The sequence below is a fragment of the Parasteatoda tepidariorum genome, chromosome 10 (assembly GCF_043381705.1).
Source record: "Parasteatoda tepidariorum isolate YZ-2023 chromosome 10, CAS_Ptep_4.0, whole genome shotgun sequence".
Taxonomy (NCBI): Eukaryota; Metazoa; Arthropoda; class Arachnida; order Araneae; family Theridiidae; genus Parasteatoda; species Parasteatoda tepidariorum.
In genome coordinates this window covers 19,759,364-19,780,001 of record NC_092213.1, presented here as the reverse complement: position 1 = coordinate 19,780,001, position 20,638 = coordinate 19,759,364, and the positions used below count along the sequence as shown (strand labels likewise).

At 29.2% G+C, this 20,638-nt stretch overlaps 1 protein-coding gene across 3 annotated transcripts in view; it reads left to right on the top strand.

Moving 5' to 3' along the window:
* The window catches only part of LOC107442554 (growth hormone-inducible transmembrane protein), a 29,707-nt gene that overhangs the window by 3,736 nt on the left and 5,333 nt on the right, over window positions 1-20,638 (top strand). For all 3 annotated transcript variants that reach the window (XM_071186151.1, XM_071186150.1, XM_071186152.1), the window contains exons 2-6: window positions 4,057-4,277; window positions 9,983-10,094; window positions 10,204-10,345; window positions 11,754-11,952; window positions 14,397-14,495. In XM_071186151.1, the coding sequence (XP_071042252.1) occupies window positions 4,073-4,277; window positions 9,983-10,094; window positions 10,204-10,345; window positions 11,754-11,952; window positions 14,397-14,495 (757 nt within the window). In that variant the 5' untranslated portion in view covers window positions 4,057-4,072. The remainder of the gene's footprint in view (window positions 1-4,056; window positions 4,278-9,982; window positions 10,095-10,203; window positions 10,346-11,753; window positions 11,953-14,396; window positions 14,496-20,638) is intronic.

Below are 20,638 nucleotides of genomic sequence, written 5' to 3'. Positions count from 1 at the left end.
TTTTTATTGTATGAAGAAAGTTTTGATCTTTGATTTCCGATCTATTTCTTCAAACCTGTTAAAGTCCCGGGATATTGTACTGTGTTAGAAATAATATAACAAGAATATTACATCTTTTATCATGTCAATAATATAGCTAAGTTATAATTATATTTCTATGGTGACTAAATTTATTTGTTCATATAAATTAATTATTTTTTCAAAAGTGTTCTGCCAAATATTTGGTATTTTGCTAAATTTTTATGCATGACATCTTTAGTATGTTAGTGATGCCTGTTGCATTCATAAATGTAGTGAAAATTTTTTTTAAAATCAAGTTTATTTAAAGTTATGTTTAATCATATCCGTACTCACCCTATAATAATTTAAGATATTGGTTAAACAGTATGTCTTGATTTCTATTATTATAACAATTTTAAGGATTATATTTGTTTCGTGTCTGAAATTTTTTATAAATATTTCAGACTAAATTAGAATTAAAACAAAAATTTTGAAAAAAATGGTTTAAATTGTCAAATTTTTATTAAAAAAAATATCTTATATTGAATTGTTTGTGAAAATTACGGTAATTGCACAGAGATATGGCTCAGCATTTGATTTTAAACCTTAAACTTTGGTATGGGTTACTTATTTAATTATATATTTTTTTGTTTGCTTTTTACCAAAAATTGAAAATTCTATTTTGTTGAATTGATGTTCTATTATTCCCTTATCACCCTTTTTTTTTCTTTTTTTTTNTTTTGGTTTTTTTTTTTTTTTTTTTTTTTTAAATGTCTGTGGTGATCTGTTTTATTATCTGTATATATATTTTTTTTAAATATCTGTGGTGATCTGTTATATTTTTTGTATTACTCTTGAGCTAATAATCTTAACTTTCTTATTCTTGATATTTTTCTGAACATAATATAAAGTATTGTTTCTGAAAAAACTTTCTATATAAAGAATATTTGAGAGAAAATGCAAAATTGTATATAACATATTAAAAAGAATTTTTGAAATAGCTAAATTGATACAGAGTTGCTCATATTTCATTGGTAAAAATGCTTCAATATTTCATAATCATCATATCTCCATCTTTATTACCATACTCATTAGTCGACCCCCACATTTTTGTAAAATTTTGGCAATTTGAAAAGTGGACTTGTACACTAATATATATGGTAGTGCAATTTACTTAAAATTTAGTGTGTTCTGGTTTCATTATTTTTTCAAAAGTTTTAAAAAATCATTGTATGTTTTAAAATTTTTATTATTATTTTGATCAATTAACTACACAAACCTGCGAAATTGAAGTTTTGGGGAAATACAAGAGAAGTTATTGTTGATTTATATGTTATTTGATGTGCTGATTCCGAAAATGACCTTCATTTTCCACCATCACATCAGGATTTTTTGTAAAATCGATATTAATGTTTTTACTAAAATCACATTTGGAAAGGAATTCACTTAAACAATTGTGCATGTACTGTCTGGTAAACTTTCTTCTTTATTCATTTCAATCTATTTAAATTGAATCTTGTGAAGGTAAATTAATTTTTGAGCGAAAGGCAAATTTTTTGTAAGTTAAAATGAAAGAAAAATATGCCAGATCGTACAAGTAACCTCTGGTCAAGAGAAAAAACAATACATTCCTTGAATTTAAACTTTTTGCATAAGTTTCTAGAAGAAAATCACCAACATATAATTTTAATTTATTTTCATTAAGGTAAACTTACGTAAAATTGACGATTGACCAAGAATAGCAAATATTGTGTATGTGTACATGAAAGTTTGAAACAAATAGCAAAACAAAACAAAAACTTTTTATGTAAGTACATGCACATTTTTCTCTATAACTTATTTTTGATGATCTTCTTTTATGCTTAACCTTATGCCGATCTCGAGTTAACAACTAACAGTAGTCGTCGAGCATGTTCTTGTCCCATCTTTCTTGATATTTAAGCTCCCTATCTTTCATTTCCTGATGGAACCTTTCACTTTGTTCTTCGTTGACTGCTCCTACATTTTCGAGAAAAAAGCCCACATGCGAGTGAAGGAAATGCATTTTGACACTCGTGGAACGATCCAAAGTTTTTAATTTGTTCAGCACTTTCATTACAAATGAGTTACAGTCAGGATCCTTGTAGTTACCCAGAAATTTACTGAGAACATCTATGAAGGCAACCCAAGCTTCTTTTTCCGTTGTGACCATGTTAGTCTCAGAAACTTTATCCTTTATGAGTTTGCGGATATCTGGACCAACAAAGATTCCCTCTTTCTGCATGGGATAAACCTGGAAACTTATTGCACAGGTATTTGAAACAATCGTCCTCTTTTGGAACAGCCTTGACAAACTGCTTCATTACACCTAATTTTATGTTTAGAGGGGGTAACAATACTCTTTTCGATCAACTAAGCTGCGTCAAATAATGTTCTTGATGCTTGGGTCAAGATTTTATCTTTTCAGTTTTTCTTTTTTGAATCAATGGTGAGTCTTGTCATGGCTGTTTCACTGACAATCTCAAATTAAACATGAGAACTTCCACCTTGTGAACCTCCACCTAAACATGAGAACTTCCACCTTGTGAACCTCCACCTAAACATGAGAAATCCACCTTGTTCAACAAGAAACATGGAGATAACTTTCAAATCATCGCAAATGGTTCAACTGTGATCAATATATTTTATTTTGTCCTGGACAAGAGCCAGGTTATCATAGTATTATTTTAAATAACCGAGTGTCTAACTGGTATAGGTGTATATTGGCTCACATGATGAAAAAGGACAACTTTGAGACTTCTTTTAGATGAATCTATAACCAGCCTCCACTCATCTTCATCGTAGATAACATTAAATTTGCTCATCAATACAGAACAATTGACCAAGTTTTCCTCTTTGTCAAAATACTTAATAAATTCTTTTTCTGAATTCCGGTACCAATAAAAAGATGTTCCTTTTTCCAATAAGTTTTTTCTTTCAGTCTGAAGTCTAATAATTATTCAACTGCCTCTTTCGAAAGGCCGAGATCTCTAGTCAGATCATTAAGTTTAACCAGAGAGAAGGTAAAAGGAAACCGGTTACAGATGGCATATATTCGATATCGGAGCCTTGAACTTCTGGATATTCCGAGTCTGAACAGATGACTGGCAATTCAGTTGGAGGCGCAAAAACATCAGGTCCATGAGAAATGTGGCGTATGGCTGATGGAAAGTTATCAAGATAAGATAAGCCTTTGAATTTTCCGGTTATGACCACAAACACGGCAGGAATGAAAATAACAATCATCAAAGTGGTTCTTAGGCTCCCTCCAGGTCATAGGAATTCCAAATCGTAAGGCAGTCTTCTTTCCTCGAAGCCATAAGCGTATATCGTTTAGACACTATACACAGACATTAAGAGGAGCCCACGATTTGGCCTGATCTCTGAGTTTCATGCAACAATACGCAAGATAATGTTGTCTTACATAGTCTGTAATACTCCTCGTGCGATTTTTAATAACACTATGTTCGCCGCATATGTAACAAAAGTCAAATGGGAAATTTTCACAACATCTAAAACTCGAAGCCATGCTTCACGAAACGTACAGAGAAAAGCGGACGTTAAAAATACTTTTTTTAAAAATTTCTCCCGAATGCCCTTGCTGGTGTTCCTGTGAGGTCGTTGAACCATTTTCGTTACACTATTGGTCGAAAGATATTGTGACAGAGAGAGGGACGGTGACAGGAAGATGTCATAGAGGGGTACTTTTGTAAATTTTACCCAAGTAGAATGCTGCCCACTCAAGAAGGGAAGTAATTCAAATATGAGAAGAAAAAAAACATGGTAAATGTTCTTAAAAATTCCAGTAAAATTGAATTTTTCAAAAAAATTTGACGTGATGGAAAATTTTCATTATCGTTTTCCATTTCAGCATCAAACAATACATAAAGTTCAGCTATCAGGCCTCTTCTATTTTTTTCATCGCAGGCTTGTGCTATTGGAGATTAAAACATATGATTTATTAATTTTTTAAAATGGATTTGCTTATTTTTATTATAGTAACATACATTTTTTAAAGTTTTTCAAATATTTTTACAGATCTGTTTCTACAAAGATGGCAGCCATGTTTGTTGCTGCAAGATTGTGTGTGCCGAATATTGGCAAAAGTATGTCACTAAATTCAAATTTACTAGTTGTGAGATCACAAAATGTCAATCAAGTAAAAGGTTACGCAAGTCGCTCTGGTTTTCGGAGAACTACCATATCGACTAGAAGTCCCACACTCAAAGAAAGGTTGTTTGCTCCTGAGCAAGGAACTGGTAATAAATCTGCTTAAAATTATTATTATTTATTTTGTTTAACAAAATTCATATTATGCATGCAGATATACACAACTATGAAAGTCATTCGACACTTTTAATGTTTTTTCAATTGTGCATTTCAGAATATTTAGTAAATAAATTTAAGTGTTTAACTTCCATATAATATATCATTAAACTTACTATTTTAAAAAAAATCAGTTTAATTTTGTTGAATTTTTTGGGGGTAACAGTTAGGCAACAAGATTTTATTTTTTTCATGCAACATAATAGGTATGATGTTCTTAGATTCTATCACTGGACAATATGAAAGAGCTTAAAAACTACACTGGAAAATGTCAATTAAGTTGCATTTAAGCAATTTAATTATTTTCAAAACGCCTTTTAAATCCCCATCAAAAACTGCCGGTTGCTAACAATCATTGCCTGTTACGACACTCTATATAAAATATTCTAGCAAGCGGCTTCTAGTTTTGTTTATATCTACAGTTTTGTTTATATCTACCTTGATTGTTGTTACTACAGATTTATTATAAAATTAGAGACTGAAAATTCTGAAAAGCTTCAGCATCATAGTTATGAGTAGGGCCCTATAAATTATGCAGAAATTTTTTAAAAATTATGCGGCAAGGATGCGGTGTCTTTTAAAAATTATGCATGCAGAAGTTAGTCCAGAAGCTGCGTTTTCTTTCAAACTCTGTCTTTGTTTTGTAAAAATTTGGCCGTAGCAAAATACAGCTCTTTCACAATCTACTGAATTAGGAAGCACTGAGAGCACTTGTCTTGCTTTTTTTGTAAGTTCTGGAAATCTCCCTGAGACTACCTCTGAATTCCAGAATCTAATTTAAGTCCTGGTTTGCACATTCTTTTACATATTCTTTGTAAGCAGCATACTCGAGTTTTATATCTTGACCACTCATTTCTGGAATATTCTTGAATACATCGTCGTCTTCAATATTGAGGTTGACTATTTGTTCTGGATCGAAAACTCGAGAAGCTTTCATGAAGTTTAATGCAGGTTGACTAAACTTGGGCCCGCATTTTTTAAATACGTCTAGTTCTGGAGAGTAGTAAGTATTAAACTTTGCAATTGTTTTGTGAAACATTTCTTGAAGAAATATGTTGCGTGAATCTTTTCGTGAGTATGATGCCTGAGAATTACATCGAAGTTTAGACCGCGGATCAAAAATCTTATTGTAAGCTTTGTGAATAGATACACCACATGTTTCGAAAAAGAGAAGAGTATCCATTAATATCTGAGCGTGTTCTGCAATGAACTGAAAGTCTTTGCAAACGTACTTGCTTTCCAACAAAACTTTGCACTGATTGAGACAAGCAGTGTCAGGAGTAAGGTTTATTTCACTGCTGAAAAATTCTATGTAAACATTACAATATTCAGCATGATATTGCACTGATTTAAACCAGGAATTCCACCGTNGCATACAGATACACACAACTATGAAAGTCATTCGACACTTTTAATGTTTTTTCAACTGTGCATTTCAGAATATTTAGTAAATAAATTTAAGTGTTTAACTTCCATATAATATATCATTAAACTTACTATTTTGAAAAAATTGAGTTTAAATTTGTTGAATTTTTTTGGGGTAACAGTTAGGCAACAAGATTTTATTTTTTTCATGCAACATGATAGGTATGATGTTCTTAGATTCTATTACTGGACAATATGAAACAGCTTAAAAACTACACTGGAAAATGTCAATTAAGTTGCATTTAAACAATTTAATTATTTTCAAAACGCCTTTTAAATCCCCATCAAAAGCTGCCGGTTGCTTACAATCATTGTCTGTGACGTCACTCTATATAAAATATTCTAGCAAGCGGCTTCTAACAGTTTTGTTTATATCTACCTTGATTGTTGTTACTACAGATTTATTATAAAATTAGACGGAATATTCTGAAAAGCTTCAGCATCATAGTAATAAATATTATATAATGCCTTATTTTTCAAGTTCAAAAGTTGTTCAAGTTTAAAGCAGATAACAAATTTAAAATATGGATCATTTTCATAATTTGATGTTATTTAAAATTCTAAAAAAAAATATTGAGAATGTGTAATTTTCAAAAATAAATAAGCGTGTTTACTTTTTTAAATGTTTTTTTGCTCTTTTCTTTTAAAGTTATATTTAGTTGATAATTTTTTGGTCTGATATGATGCAAATTGTGATGTTTGTTACAATAATTCCTATTTTTATATATGCTAGACAGCAATACTTCAGACATAATTATAATTTTATTAATAGCATCTAAATCAAAACTTGTGAAAGAAAATCTTATAATTCATGTTATATCTGCTGCGAATTTTTCATGTCTGTTATAAAATAACTTGACATTTCAAAATACAAAAATTCATAAAACTTAATTCTAAAAAGTATTAAAATTCAATTTTATTTAGACTAAGCACTTAATAAGCTAAGTAAGAATTAATAAATATTTGTATGAAACTTATTATGGTAACAAACATGACATACTGAAACAGCTAAAAGGATTCATCAACTAAACATAAAGCATTTGAAATATCTACTTCTATTTCTTTTCGTTGAACCTTCAAATTAATAAGAGTACAGACATTGTATCAATTTGCTGAAAATGGTATTTAATTCAGAGTTGGCATGGTTTTTTTACTGTCTGGGGGGAAACCTGTTCTTCCTAAGGTTTTCTTTTCCATCTATAAAAATCCCCCCCCCCTTGTTTTGTAAAAAGAAACATTTTTCCCATACTCAGAAAAATATCTTACTGTTTTTTGCAATTTCCGTGATTATCTTAAAAGCGTACATTAAAGCAGTATTGAAACAAGAATTCAGAGCATAGTTAGTTCTTAAAATTTTTGCAAGGATCGAAATATTCTTGATATTCCTAATAAAGCATATTTTGTCCATTTTAATCTTTTTTTCTTCCTATTATGGAGCACTATTATTACTCTTTTATACTACTCAATATAACAAGTATGGCATATTATGAGATAATGTACAAAATGCTATTATAAATGTATAAAAAAGATGAGTTTGTATCAAGTTAAATAATACTAGCCTTCCACTTTTACAACTATTTCTTTTTTTGTATGTTTAGGTGAACAATAAATTCTATGTGAGCAATGTGTACTTGTTATGTTTCAGTGAGCAATGCATATGCGAAATAGAGATAAATAAGACTTTTTTTCATTTCTTGTATCATTATTGAAAAGTTAAAAACAAACATCATTTCGCTTTGTTTTCACTTACAATCCTAAACTGAATTGTTTATGTTGCAAACATGTAGGTGTCCACCAATTATGTTGTCTTAATCCTCTCTCTCTCCCCCCCCCACAAAAAAAAAACTTGGATATTCTGCTGCATACTTTAAAATAATGCATCTTTATTTTTGTTGATCACTATCTATCATGCCATCTATTTTCCACCTTATAGCTAACTATTGGGATTAACATTTAGTGTTATCAGTGAAGCCATTGAACTTCATTTCCTTGTTTCCTCGCATATTGCAAAAACTTTTTGTTGTTAGTTAACTTATAGATTTAATGCTAGTTGAAATGTAGTATAGAAAAGAATACAGTACTAAGGAAAAACAATAACATTTAGCATTAAATATGTGTATTTGCTTATAATGACTTGTTTTCTTTTTTTCATCATCCAATTTTGTATTTGTGGCAATCAATTTAGTTCTTAAAAAATTATTAATAAATTATATTTACGCAAAATGAGTATGTTACGATGTAAAATAATAGAAGACTAAATATATTTCATCTAGTAAAAATGAAAGTTTCATATTACTTTGTCTTATCTTTTAAGAGATTGATAATATAGAAAAGTATTTGACTGTTTAAAGTTCTTTTTCTAATACCAAAATGTCTTGCCTAATCAAAGCAACTCTACACACTAACTTTCATTATTGTTTCCATCTGATGTTTGATTTGCAATAGTTTATATTTCAAGCATATTTATCTACAGCTGAAACTCCCATATCCATAATCGACAGGATTTTGTCAAATCTGGAAAATAGATATTTCCAGATAACAAGGTAAACAAACATCAGAATATACTTATTCAATAAAGAATTACAAATAGACTATAATCAACGTCAAAAGAATTAAAAATAGACTATAATCATTCAACATTGTATATATCCACGTGGTGTGCCAATCGCTATTGCTGCAGATTTCTTCCTGGTTTTTAAAATCTTACTATTTTAATAAGTCATTAAAACATGCTGCAAATTCTGAATCAAACATTTCATATAATTATTTCATGATCCAGTTGATTAGCGATGATTCAGCTGTAAATTCGCATGGTTTTCTCTGCAATTTTTTTGGATTTTCACATGGATTTTAAAATCTCAATGTTATATTGTTTTGTTCGGCGAACTTTGAATCACATAGTTGAAGAATCACTTTTTTCACGCACTCAATTATATGCAATTCACCGTAATCACATGAGGATTTATGATTTTTTTTCTTTAGTTATTGCATCGATTTTCGTAGTTTATAAATGAATTTTTTAATGCTACATTATCACACTCAGGAAATTTTGAATCATGCATTTGTAGAATCACTTTTTATGCACTGCATTATTGACAATTCTCCCATAAAATCATGTGGTTTTCTCAATCACATTATCATCATTGCCACAGTTTTTTAAAATCTTGATTTTTCATTGCTACATTACTTAGTACTGAAATATTTGAATCTTGCATTTGAAGAAATCACTTTTTGATGCACTGGATTTGTGACGATTTTGTCTGTGTGATTTTTTCGATTGCATTTTCAACAGTTTAGGACTTCCACATAGTTTTCATTATTGTATTTAAATTTCTTTTTAGATATATTATTCCGATCTGCATATTTCTAATTGCTCTTTGAAATAATCACTTTATGACGCATTCTCGTCGTAACAATATCGTCTCAAATCCACGATATTATCAAACCACACGAGTTTTGCGCATTCTATAATCAAGTGCATGATTCTTGGCAGTGGTTATCTTTTTATACAAAAAAAGAAGAAAAAAGTATGTGATTTTTTTTTTCCACACTGCAATGAAAGGGCCTTTAAAGTCGCAAAACTCCGGATTTCATTTCCATTATTTCCAAATTTTAGCAGAAATCTGATTAAAATCAAACGAAAATTTGATTTTCATCCCTTCAAACTTTTTTTTAACAGATTGCAAACGCTTTTTTTTTTTAAAAAAGAAAGAAGAAAAAAAATTTTGAAAAAGGAAGAGAAGTTTGTTTATTTTGATTGTAAAAAAGTGTCTGGAAAATAGACCCTTCCGGTAAACAGACGTCTGGATATTAGACTTGGTCCTGTAATAGTTTTTACTCTCAAGAAATTTTTTTCTTTTAACATTTCTTAAATTGTATAAGAAAGAAAAAAACATTTAATATTCAACCTTAAACACATTCAATGTGCTATTTAAAAATGTGAATTCTCTTTCTTTTTTACAGTTTTTGTATTACATGATGGCTTTATCCAACAAAAACATGCCAAGCCTGCCATTGCATTTTTAATCAATAAATATTAAAGTATTTAGGAAAGCTATCTGAAAAGGTTAGCAAGTATTGTCAATGTTTTACAGCAATTTCTTATGGTATATCTGATAAAATTTTTGCTTATGCAAGAGCCAAAATTATTATTTTTGAAGTGTATGCTACTCATAGTTCTTTTATTTTTCTAAAATTAGCAACATTTTTTCAGCTTTTAATTTAGGAAAAGGTTTATTACTTGGAGCTTCAGCATTTGGAATCGGTTCACTTTGTTATTATGGATTGGGTTTATCTAGTGAGCCAGGAGCTGTCGAAAAATCCATGTAAGTTGCTTTAGATATAATTTTACATCTATAATCTTATTTTATTAAATATTTTTTTGTTCTCAATTTATTTTCCTCGCATAATTAATTTTGAAGTATTTTATTTAAGGGTATGGCCTCAATACGTCAAAGATAGAATAAGGGCTACATATTCCTACTTTGGAGGCAGCATTGTAGTTACTGCTATATCAGCTTATGCTATTAGCCAGTCTCCTAAATTACTAAACCTTATGATGAGAAGCTCTTGGATTGTAAGTAAAAACTTTCTGCCATATTTCTATAGTATTATTGCCCCAATTTTTTTGAACTAAAGATGTTTTTTTATTAAGATTTTCTTTTTAAATTTATATCTGCTTAAAAAGTGCACAAGGCTATAATTGACCTACTTGAAGTACAAGGAAGGTACATTTTTAAAAGTATAACAAATTTTAAAAATAAAATAAATTTGATATTTTTATATTTTTTTGGTTCAAAAGAAAATTTATATTTAAAATTGGATATGAGGAATGGATATTTTTAAAATTAGATTTCAACTAAAAGCTCTTTCAACAGGACATTTTGTATTAAATATTTTCAGCTCAGTTTCTAAACCATATTTTAAATATGCAATTTTTGCAGCGCTTTTTTTTATTACACAAGCCTGATTAAAATTTTTATATTTTTTATTTATGTTGATTTCTTTTTGTGGTGATTTTTCTAAATTAAATTTGATATATTTTATTAGATATTGTCATTAAAATGTACTAAAATTACATGTTTCGATCTGTAGGGTATCTGCACACCTGGAAAGTCATTGAAAATCTTAGAAAGTCATGGATTTTGACTTAGATCAAAATTTATCATGGAAAGTCATGATTTTCAGTGATAACTTTTGAAAAATCAAAAAAACCTCCCTGTTTATCATGTATTTTTGGCTATAGGAGCCCTTCAAAATGTTGCTTGATTTGAAAGTCCTGCATCGCAATTTGTATTCACATTTAGGGCTCTAAGCCGGGGGCCACCTGGTTTCATATTTAATGATATTAAAATTATATTTGTTACATTGAATTGAGTCTGATAAATAAAATTTTGAGATTAATATTTTTGNTAACTAAAATTAAATGTTTGAGTATGATAAATAAATTTTGAAATTAAAATTTTTGTTTAATCTTTGAAATGTTTTTTTTAATGTATATATATATATATATATATATAAATTTGATAGTGCATGAAATGATGTTCATAATCCCTTGGAATTGACCTTTTTTAAATTCATGTTCCAATTTATATGTTTGTTACCCCGCTAATTGCTGAGTTTTAAAGTTTAGACCTTTTTCATTGCTTTTGTTTAAAATTGGATCATTTAAAAAGTGTGCAAAGCATTGCACAGTTAAAATATTGTTTTTAACGAAAGAAAGTTATGCTCATTTAGATCTTCATTTGACTTTATAGAGTAATAATATATTTACTCTTGTAAGTCAGGAAAAGTGTTTGGTAGAAGTCATGGATTTAAAAACTTTAGATTTACCAGATACTCTGTATCTACTTAAATGTTAAGCAGTTTTGAAGTGCCATAATAGTGCTGGACAGCATATTTCCACATAAATTTGCTTTGTCTTTTATTTATTTACAGATTTGTGATTTCTATTTACTACGCATTTTTTATATATTTATTTATAGGCCATTGGTGCAACTTTTGCAGTAATGATTGGAAGTGGCATGCTTGTAAGATCTATGCCTTATTCCGAGGGTATTAATGGAAAACATTTAGCTTGGCTATTACACAGCAGTATCATGGGAGCTGTTGTTGCACCACTTTGCTTTCTCGGCGGACCAATTTTAATAAGAGCTGCCTGGTACACTGCAGGAGTTGTTGCTGGTATGCAAAAATATTTAAATTTTGAATTATAGGGACTATAAAGTTGTGGATAAAATTCTTTTACCCCACAAATTAAATATACTAGTTGTCAAATATATATATATCAAATATATATTATAGAGACAATTACATTATTAGACAATTTTTACATGTGTGATAATTAATATATGAATTTTATAAAGCTTTAAATAATTACTTCCAAAGCGAATTTTAAAATTTAGGAGCAACCTTGTTACTATTATTGATCATGCCATTTTATTTCAATAAAAACAACTGTTAACACAGTTAATCTAAATAAATTTTAAAAAGTAATCTAAAAATTAGGTAAGAATATAACTGCTAACACTACTGGATTTTGCCAGTTTCTGATCTACTGGTTTATTAAAAATTCTTCTGGTTTTTATACATATTAGAAAATTCCTTTAAATTGAGAAAGGTCCCTAAGAAGAAAAAAATCCTTATTATAATAGAATTTTTGGACAATTTATTGCTTACATTAATATTTAAATAAGTATTTCTAGTACATAATGAAGTATGCTTCATTTCTAAGAATTAATTTAAAACTTTTTTATGTTAAAATTTTTTTAGTTAATTTTTATTTAGAACTTCCTTTTATATATCAATAATAAACAGCAGAGGTGATTATTTGTTATCAATAATAAACAGAGGATTCTGGGTGTACCCCAAAATTCAAGGTTTTTCGTATCAAGGTGTGGGACTTTTTTTTGTTTCAAAATTCACGTATATCAAGACCATTGATTCACGAAATTCTGCAAATCAAAACTTAACAATCCAATAAAAATTTTACCGTAATCTAAAATTTAAAGTAAGAATTAAGAGTTCTGCAATCGAAAATTTAAGTTTTGAAGCCATTATCAAGGAGTTTAGATTCACGTGATTCTTCTGCCAATTTAATTTTCTTTTGTTGTTTTTTATTTTTACTGTTTTTGATATTTGAAACTATGTTGGAATTCACTAATATTACGATTCATATTCAGTCAATTTTAGTATCAAACATAGATTTTCAAATTTATCTGATTTAAATACTACTTGTTAGGACTCTTATTCTCGTGATTTAAAAATCATGTATCGCAATTCATATTTACATGATTCTTGTAAAGGCTAAGTTTTTTCTGAAATTAGTTCATATAAAGGTGTAATATTCTTCATGGTGATAGACATTATGTAGCTTTTCTTAAGTCATAAACAGCTTCCATTTGAATTTCTTATATTTGAAAAGTATGTGTTATTTTTGGTTACTATTTTACTAGATTTTTAATTCAATGGTTTCATTTGATAATGATTTAATTTGGTAATGATTTAATTTTTCCTTTACCATTTTATCGGAAAGTAAATCTATTTAGATTACTCAAAATCTTGCTTAGTGATTAAAAGTTTTAAAATTAATAAAATTGCATTGTGTGTAACTTTTTAAAATTAATATTTAGGCTATTATAATTTATACTAGCTATTGAAAATAATTTAAATATAATTTTATCATGTATCACCTAATACAAAACTTACCAATGCAAAATATGCCTGTACCAATTGTCCCATTTTAATTGACGTGGGTCTGCCACAAATTTGACAGGAGACTAAGAGAAATATTATTCTCGACATTCTATTTAAATAATTAACTATTTCAGTAACTCTTAGTAGCGTTCAGGTTTGAAGAAGATGAGCAAGTTCAAAATATAATAGTAATTAAAAAATTAAATTAAATTAATGAAAGCAACCAAGTATTAATAGAAAAATATTGACTATACAACAGAAGTAATAGTAGTTACAGGAAAGTGCAGGTTGAATTTTAATTTATTGATATTTTTAAAACAATTTTCCAAATTCAAGGAGTGCACAATTGATAATTGGACAGATTTAAAAATATAGGCTGGATTTAAGGGCAGCATGGCAGCTCAATGTCACAGCACATTTATGTCGGTATGTTAGGTGATATTATCGATTCTCAAAAACTTAAAATCTAAAATAATTGGGAACTTATAATTAAGGTTAAAAATAAACTATAAAACACCCTACTATATTAAAATAGTGAAACAAAAGAGAGAAAAAATTGAAAAAACTGCCCATCTACATGATGATTTTTTTTTTTTTTTNTAGGCTGGATTTAAGGGCAGTACGACTTTTTCAACCTCGCAGCACATATTATATAGGTACTTTAGGCGATATTATCGATTCTCAGAAACTTAAAATCTAAAATAATTGGGAACTTATAATTAAGATTAAAAATAAACTGGGAATTTACAATTAAGATTAAAAATAAACTATAAAAAACCCTACTATATAAAAATAGTGAAACCAAAGGGGAAAAAATTACCCATCTACATGCCTTTACAAAAATGCATATTGACTGCAAGGAAAAAATTTTGACTTTTTTTTTTCTTTTTCAGAATGTTTTTTTAATTCTCTTAAACATTTAATTATTTTAGGATTATCAAGTGTGGCAGCATGTGCTCCCAGTGAAAAGTTTCTACATATGGGTGGTCCATTAGCTTGTGGACTTGGAGTTGTATTTGCCGCTTCCTTAGGTCAGTATAAATAAAACATTTTCTTCTTTGTATGCGTCTATATCTATTTTTTCACTCGTTCTTTTTTAGAAAACATTTCCTCTTTTTTTGTTTAATTACTATATTGAATTTTTTTTTATTTATACAAACTATATAAAATAGGAATTTAATAATTGTTTGAAGGAATTATTAGTATTAAGTATTATTAGTATTAATTATTAGTATTAAGTGTAAGCGTGAGCCATTCTCCATTTATTGAATTGTGTGTTTAAATAAGATTTCTCATCCTTAAACTATCTGTTTGCTGAAAATATTTTAAATTTTAATTTATTTCTAATTAACTTATTTGAAAATTTTAATTCTCTAAAATTAGTCCATTAGTTTTGCATATTTGTTTTCTCTTTCTGATTTAGTAATCAAGTTTTTTTTCAGCCAATAGCTCTGCTATAATTCCATATTATCTTAATTTTTTTCCCAAGTTACTCTTGCAATTTTTCACCCTCTGCATTTTTCTTCTTCTTAAAAGTGTACGCTTAGTATTTTACACTCTTTTATTTTTATAATTATTTTAATCTTGTCAATGCTGATAGACTTATTCAATACTGATAGCCTTAGTACTGAAGGTATAGTACTCAATACAGAAAATAAAGTAGAATAAAAACATGAGGTAGGCAAAATTGGAGTTAGTTCCGGGTAGGTTAGATTCAAAAGCCTATTGGAGCTAAACTGTTTGGCCTGTCAAATTTGATCAACATATTAATTGTTTAGTTGTGTATATTATATCATTCTTAAAAAAATGTACTTTTTTCGATTATTTTCTTTCTAGAACAATTCAACTCACTTTATCTTACCCCACAGTATAGTAAGACTGGGTACACATGGTAACTCTATGGGAAATTTAGAAGTATCGAATTTTAGTAATAAAAAGTAGCACGGATTACTGTTTTTTATGACACATAAATTGCATGCAATTACATGCGATGTAGTGAAGACTGCACTCAAAAGTAGGGGAGAGGGACAATATTTCAGACTTACATGAAACACCACTTTGTTGCAGTTATACCATGTAGAGCCTTTTAAAAAATTGGCAAGATTAACTGAAAGTTTATAAATTTTAACTTCTATTATTTTTGAAACTATTTTATAGAATCTGGAGCAGTTTGCACACCTAGACGGTTGCCTGAGACTGTTAAGGGTCAGAGCAAAATTTCTTGTAAAATATATAGTGTTTATTAATTAGAAAATTGTTGAGAATTTCTTTAGAAATGTAAAAACTACAATTTTGTATAAAAGATCTTCAAAAATTCGACAAACTATGAAAGTTAGGATTTTTATACTTAGAGGAAAAAGCCTGCAGTAACTTATGTCCTGAGGCCAGAAAAATCTTTGTTCAGCCTTTGGTGTAGTTATCTTCTTCCTTTGTCACACTACAACTTGAATGAGCTCAGCATTGGCACTAAGTTTGTTTGTTAAGGTACAAATCTTTTGAAAATGTGTAATAAGCTGAACTAAAAATAATTTTTATAATTGTAATGACCAATAAATAAGGCTAGCTTAAAAACAAAAGAACATTAGAAAGTTGGCATTGTAAAATAAACATTACTACAAAGATGCCCTGGATTAATTAGCAACAGCACATCAATATGGTATATGTTTCTTGTCTAATAAAGTGTCATTCAGACTTTGTCTGCTAGCAAACAGAACTAATTTCAATTCAGTCTTATTCCACTCTCCTCTACACGTATAAATTTGTTTAAAAACTTGAAATTTTATTTTAGAAAGATTATATTTTTTACTCTCATTCCTTAAAATATACATATACAGCAAATTATTTTAATCATTGAATTTCACGTAAATGTTCAAAATAGATAATTTAATTTTTTTTAAAAATCAGATTATTTAAATTGTTTATTTAAACCATTTAATTTAAATCATTGCCTCAAATATGTTGAATATACATTTTTTTTTCATTTTACTTTTGTATTAAAGATAGTTTACAGTTTTAATTTTTAACTTTATGTTTTTTCCCTTTAACTTGAAATTTTATGTTACCTGGATTTGTCTTTTTTTTCTAAATATGAACTCTAATGCATAATGCATGTTTTGGTTCCATGTTTATCTGAATGACCTATTATCCAGAAAAATATCCAAGTCTAAGCAATACGAGATGCCAAACTCCCCACTGTATTCTGTTAACTAAATAAGTGAACAAGATTTTTATCTTGGTCTTTTAATGAACTAGTGCAGGACCTCTTATTGTAAGGAAAAAAAAAAAAACTGGCTAAAGAATTTAAGCTTCTTAATGTCCACCAATTTTTTTAATCTATTTATTTAACAATATATAACCTAAGTAATTGCAATATCTATGGTCACAGTTTCTAATGTTTGATCAAAACCTTTATATGAAATTATTTATGTCAGAAAGAGTTAAAGGGTAGTCTTAATCTATGTAAGGTTATCTGTTTGGCTTACTTGTTAACAAGAAGACTGTTCAATTACCTAAATAGGACACAGAATCAACTAAAAGTCCTATTTTAAAACTATTTGGTGTGAGACTGATAAAAACTGATGAATCTCTCTCAACCAACTCTTTGACTTTGTTACTGATACACTTTAATTTTAAGATTAAAAGTTTATGTAAGACCTTTATCTAGCAACGGGTTGATTTTCTTAAATTATTTTTTATTCTATGAAAAGAAAACGAACTTTTTCTGAATGGTGATGTTTTAATTCTTCTAAAGAACCAGAAATTAAAATTATTTATCAATTTAACTGTTTATTTATTATTTATAAAAAATTTAAANTTTGAGCTTGAATGTAAGATGGACAAATACCTTGTTAAGGCAACATTTTCTAGTCCGTAACGGACAAATGAAAATGAAACAAATGTGGGTAGGAACGGTCAAAACGAAACAAATACGGATATTCAATGGATACGGATCAAATACTAGCATGAAGTAAGAACATGAAAATAACTTCACTATTCTATAGCAGAAATAATTGAAAAACCTATGCTGGCAGATGAAGAGAATAGGAAAGTGTGTGCACAATGCTACAAATTTACTTAGTGGTTCCAAATAGTTCAGCATGTGTTGCACCCAAAACCGAATTAAGACAAAATATACTAACAGATTGACTGATAAGCATTTGAGCAACCTAATGAGAATAGCTGATGAAAAAGTAGATATAGAACATTTTCCATGTGATAATGCAGCAAAAATATTCAATGCTTTAAAAATTAGAAGATGTTAAAAATGAAATATTTCTTTTCCAAGTCTATTCGTGTTTTTTTCATTTTTAGAAATCTCACCTAACTTTTTGAAATCTCACCCAGTTTTTGAGAAAGGGTGAGAAATTCTCACCCAATTTTTTTCTGTAATGAAAACACTGATCATCAAAGTTGATCATTTCAAATTTTTCGTTTTCCACACTTAAAAATGCTGGGTCACATAGGCGATCTTGTCCCATCGTTGATAGTCAAAATTAATTTTAATTTGCTGAATGAACGTTTGCAGCTAGCAATTGATACTGAGATAGTCAGGAGTATTTGAAGTGCCACTCTCAGGTTTGGAAAAACAAGTTCTACATAAGAGATTATAAAAGAAGTATAGTATAGAAATTCTAATGGAGTTTTAGGCTCAATTTCTTTTTTACTGAGGGGTAATATTTTGCAATCACATATTTCGATAAAGAGTTCTACTCCATTGATATCTGTATTATAAAAGTCACCCAAATTTTTAAAAAATTTTCAGGGTCATTATCAACATTATCCTTGTTTAATAAATTTTCAACGTCTAGTAAAAATCCAAATTTGAAATTAAGGTCACTTAATCGTGCAAATCGTGTACATATTTCTTGTTGGAGATGATCAAGAATGCGTTTCATAATGGAAGAAATTTCACTTTCAGCGGAAAGACCAACATCTCTAGCCAATTCTCCGGACGTTTTGCTGCGTCTTCTTACATGTATTGTTGTATCGATATCCCATTTTTCACAAAGAGACTTGGCTTTTTCTATTGCCTCTTCACAGAACTTGTCTCGAATTTCGGCTAGTTCAGTCGCTAATGATTCAAGATCATGGAACGCTTCTCTAAAATTCGTTCTAGGATCTTGTAAATCTGAGCTGCACACGATTAAGGGTTTTTCATAACCTAGGTAGATGCTAAGGGCTTGGAGGAAAGAAGAAAAAAATCTTGTTTAGCTGCAGTAACTCCTACTAAATTCAATGAATGGTTATCACAATTTACAAAAATGTTTTATGATTTTTTTCCATTATTCTTTGTTGAACGCCAGATGTGTGACCTGCCATCACGGCAGCATTATCGTAACGTTGTGATCTGCAGTTTGTTAATGAAATTTCATCGGAATTTAATTTCTCTAAAATTGTATTTTCTATCGAGGCTGCATCTTTGGCATGTATTTCAATAAAACCCAAAAAAGATTCTTTAATGGAAACTTTTTTATTGATAAAATCAACATCTACAAACCTAATGACTTGGGACATTTGTTCTCGATGAGAGATATCAGGAGTTGAATCAAACAAATGTCCATAATATTTACGGTAAATTAAAAATTCTTAATTTTTATTACTATAAATAGTAATAAGAATTGAGTATTGTCAATTTCTTCAATTGTTTTATTGAACACTGTTAATAAATTTTTTCATACCCTATTCACTGAGTAATAGAATCGTCGAGTAGATGTAGTAAGTAATCTTATTTGTTTTATTACTTACCAAGAATGCCTTGAATTTGAGAGGTAGAAACACAGTGAAATATACGTAATTTATCAGACAAATCAAGAAAGGAGATAATTTATGCAACCACACAGCGTAGATGCCATAAGAAAGTACAGACAGACACAGGTCGAGTCAGCCCTGCCAGTAGAAAAGACGTACCATTTCTATTATGAATATATTTATTACAGTTTGATTTAGACTATTAGTGTTCCTTTTTATTTACGAATTAAGATATATTATATTAGACTGGCATTAAATTTAAAATATATTTTCCAAAAATCAATTATAACAAAATAAAAAGTATCCAGCAATTTTTTGTTTTGCGGACCATTTGGCGCCCCTTTGTGAGTAGCGCCCGGGGCATGATGCCCGTCCTTGCCCTCCCCTCGCTACGCCACTGACACCTGGATCAGTATGATTTGTTATGGGAGCATGGAGGACTTTGAGACTAGAGAGATTTAATGTGTATCAGTCACCATTTGCAACACGGGGAGTCTTCGGCCGGCGGGGATCGAACCCACGACCTCTTGGACCTATCACCTGGAAGAATATATTTTACAGACTTGCCGAAGTACCAACAATTCTAGCATTTCAGAAGATGAGAGAATGCAAGTGGAAATGCATGATATTGAAAACTCAAAATTTTAGATCTTCACATTTCAAGAATCCTCCCACATTTTATGATTGACATGTGATTTTTGGTTTCATCTCCTGCCTTAAAGAATCAAACTGATTGTTTCCCGAATTTCTGTGATTAGAGGGTCAAATGGAAAATATAATGCAATGTTTTATTTGTTGTTGTGTGCCGCAATGCTAGGACTTGGAGATCATCCACTAACTAAGTTTTTCATCAGAGTTCAGTCAACAACAGGGCTTTATCTATTCACAAAGTTCCTCTCCATTTTTGATTTCATTAAAACGAAATTTTATTGAAATTCTAAATTTGCAAAGTTTCATCTGAGACAATTGATCCAATTGATCTGAGGGATCATAAGTTAACTGAACAAAGTATTTGAGGCTGCTTATCCATCTTAATGGATTTGTGATTTTCTAAAATTTATTTGAACCCAATTACAAATTTTAATGAAACATTGAATTTTAAAAGTTGAGGGACCTTTTTCGTGTACATTATAAATTTCCCAGCTTTGCAATCTTTACTTATTTAAGACTATGAGGATAGTGTCAAATTAGCAGTTCAATAATTAATAAAAATTTAACTGGGACCATTCATTAATTCAGATATGTAATGTGATTTTATGTATGTGCATTTTTTCGCTTAATTCACCACACATCTTTATCATAAGCAAGTGTTAAGGTAAAATGGTAAACTGAGGTTTTACCATATTATCTTACAGGGTTCCCTCGGGTCAGGGAGAACAGGGAAAACCTGGAATCGTCAGGGAATTTTATTTCAACTCCAAAAATC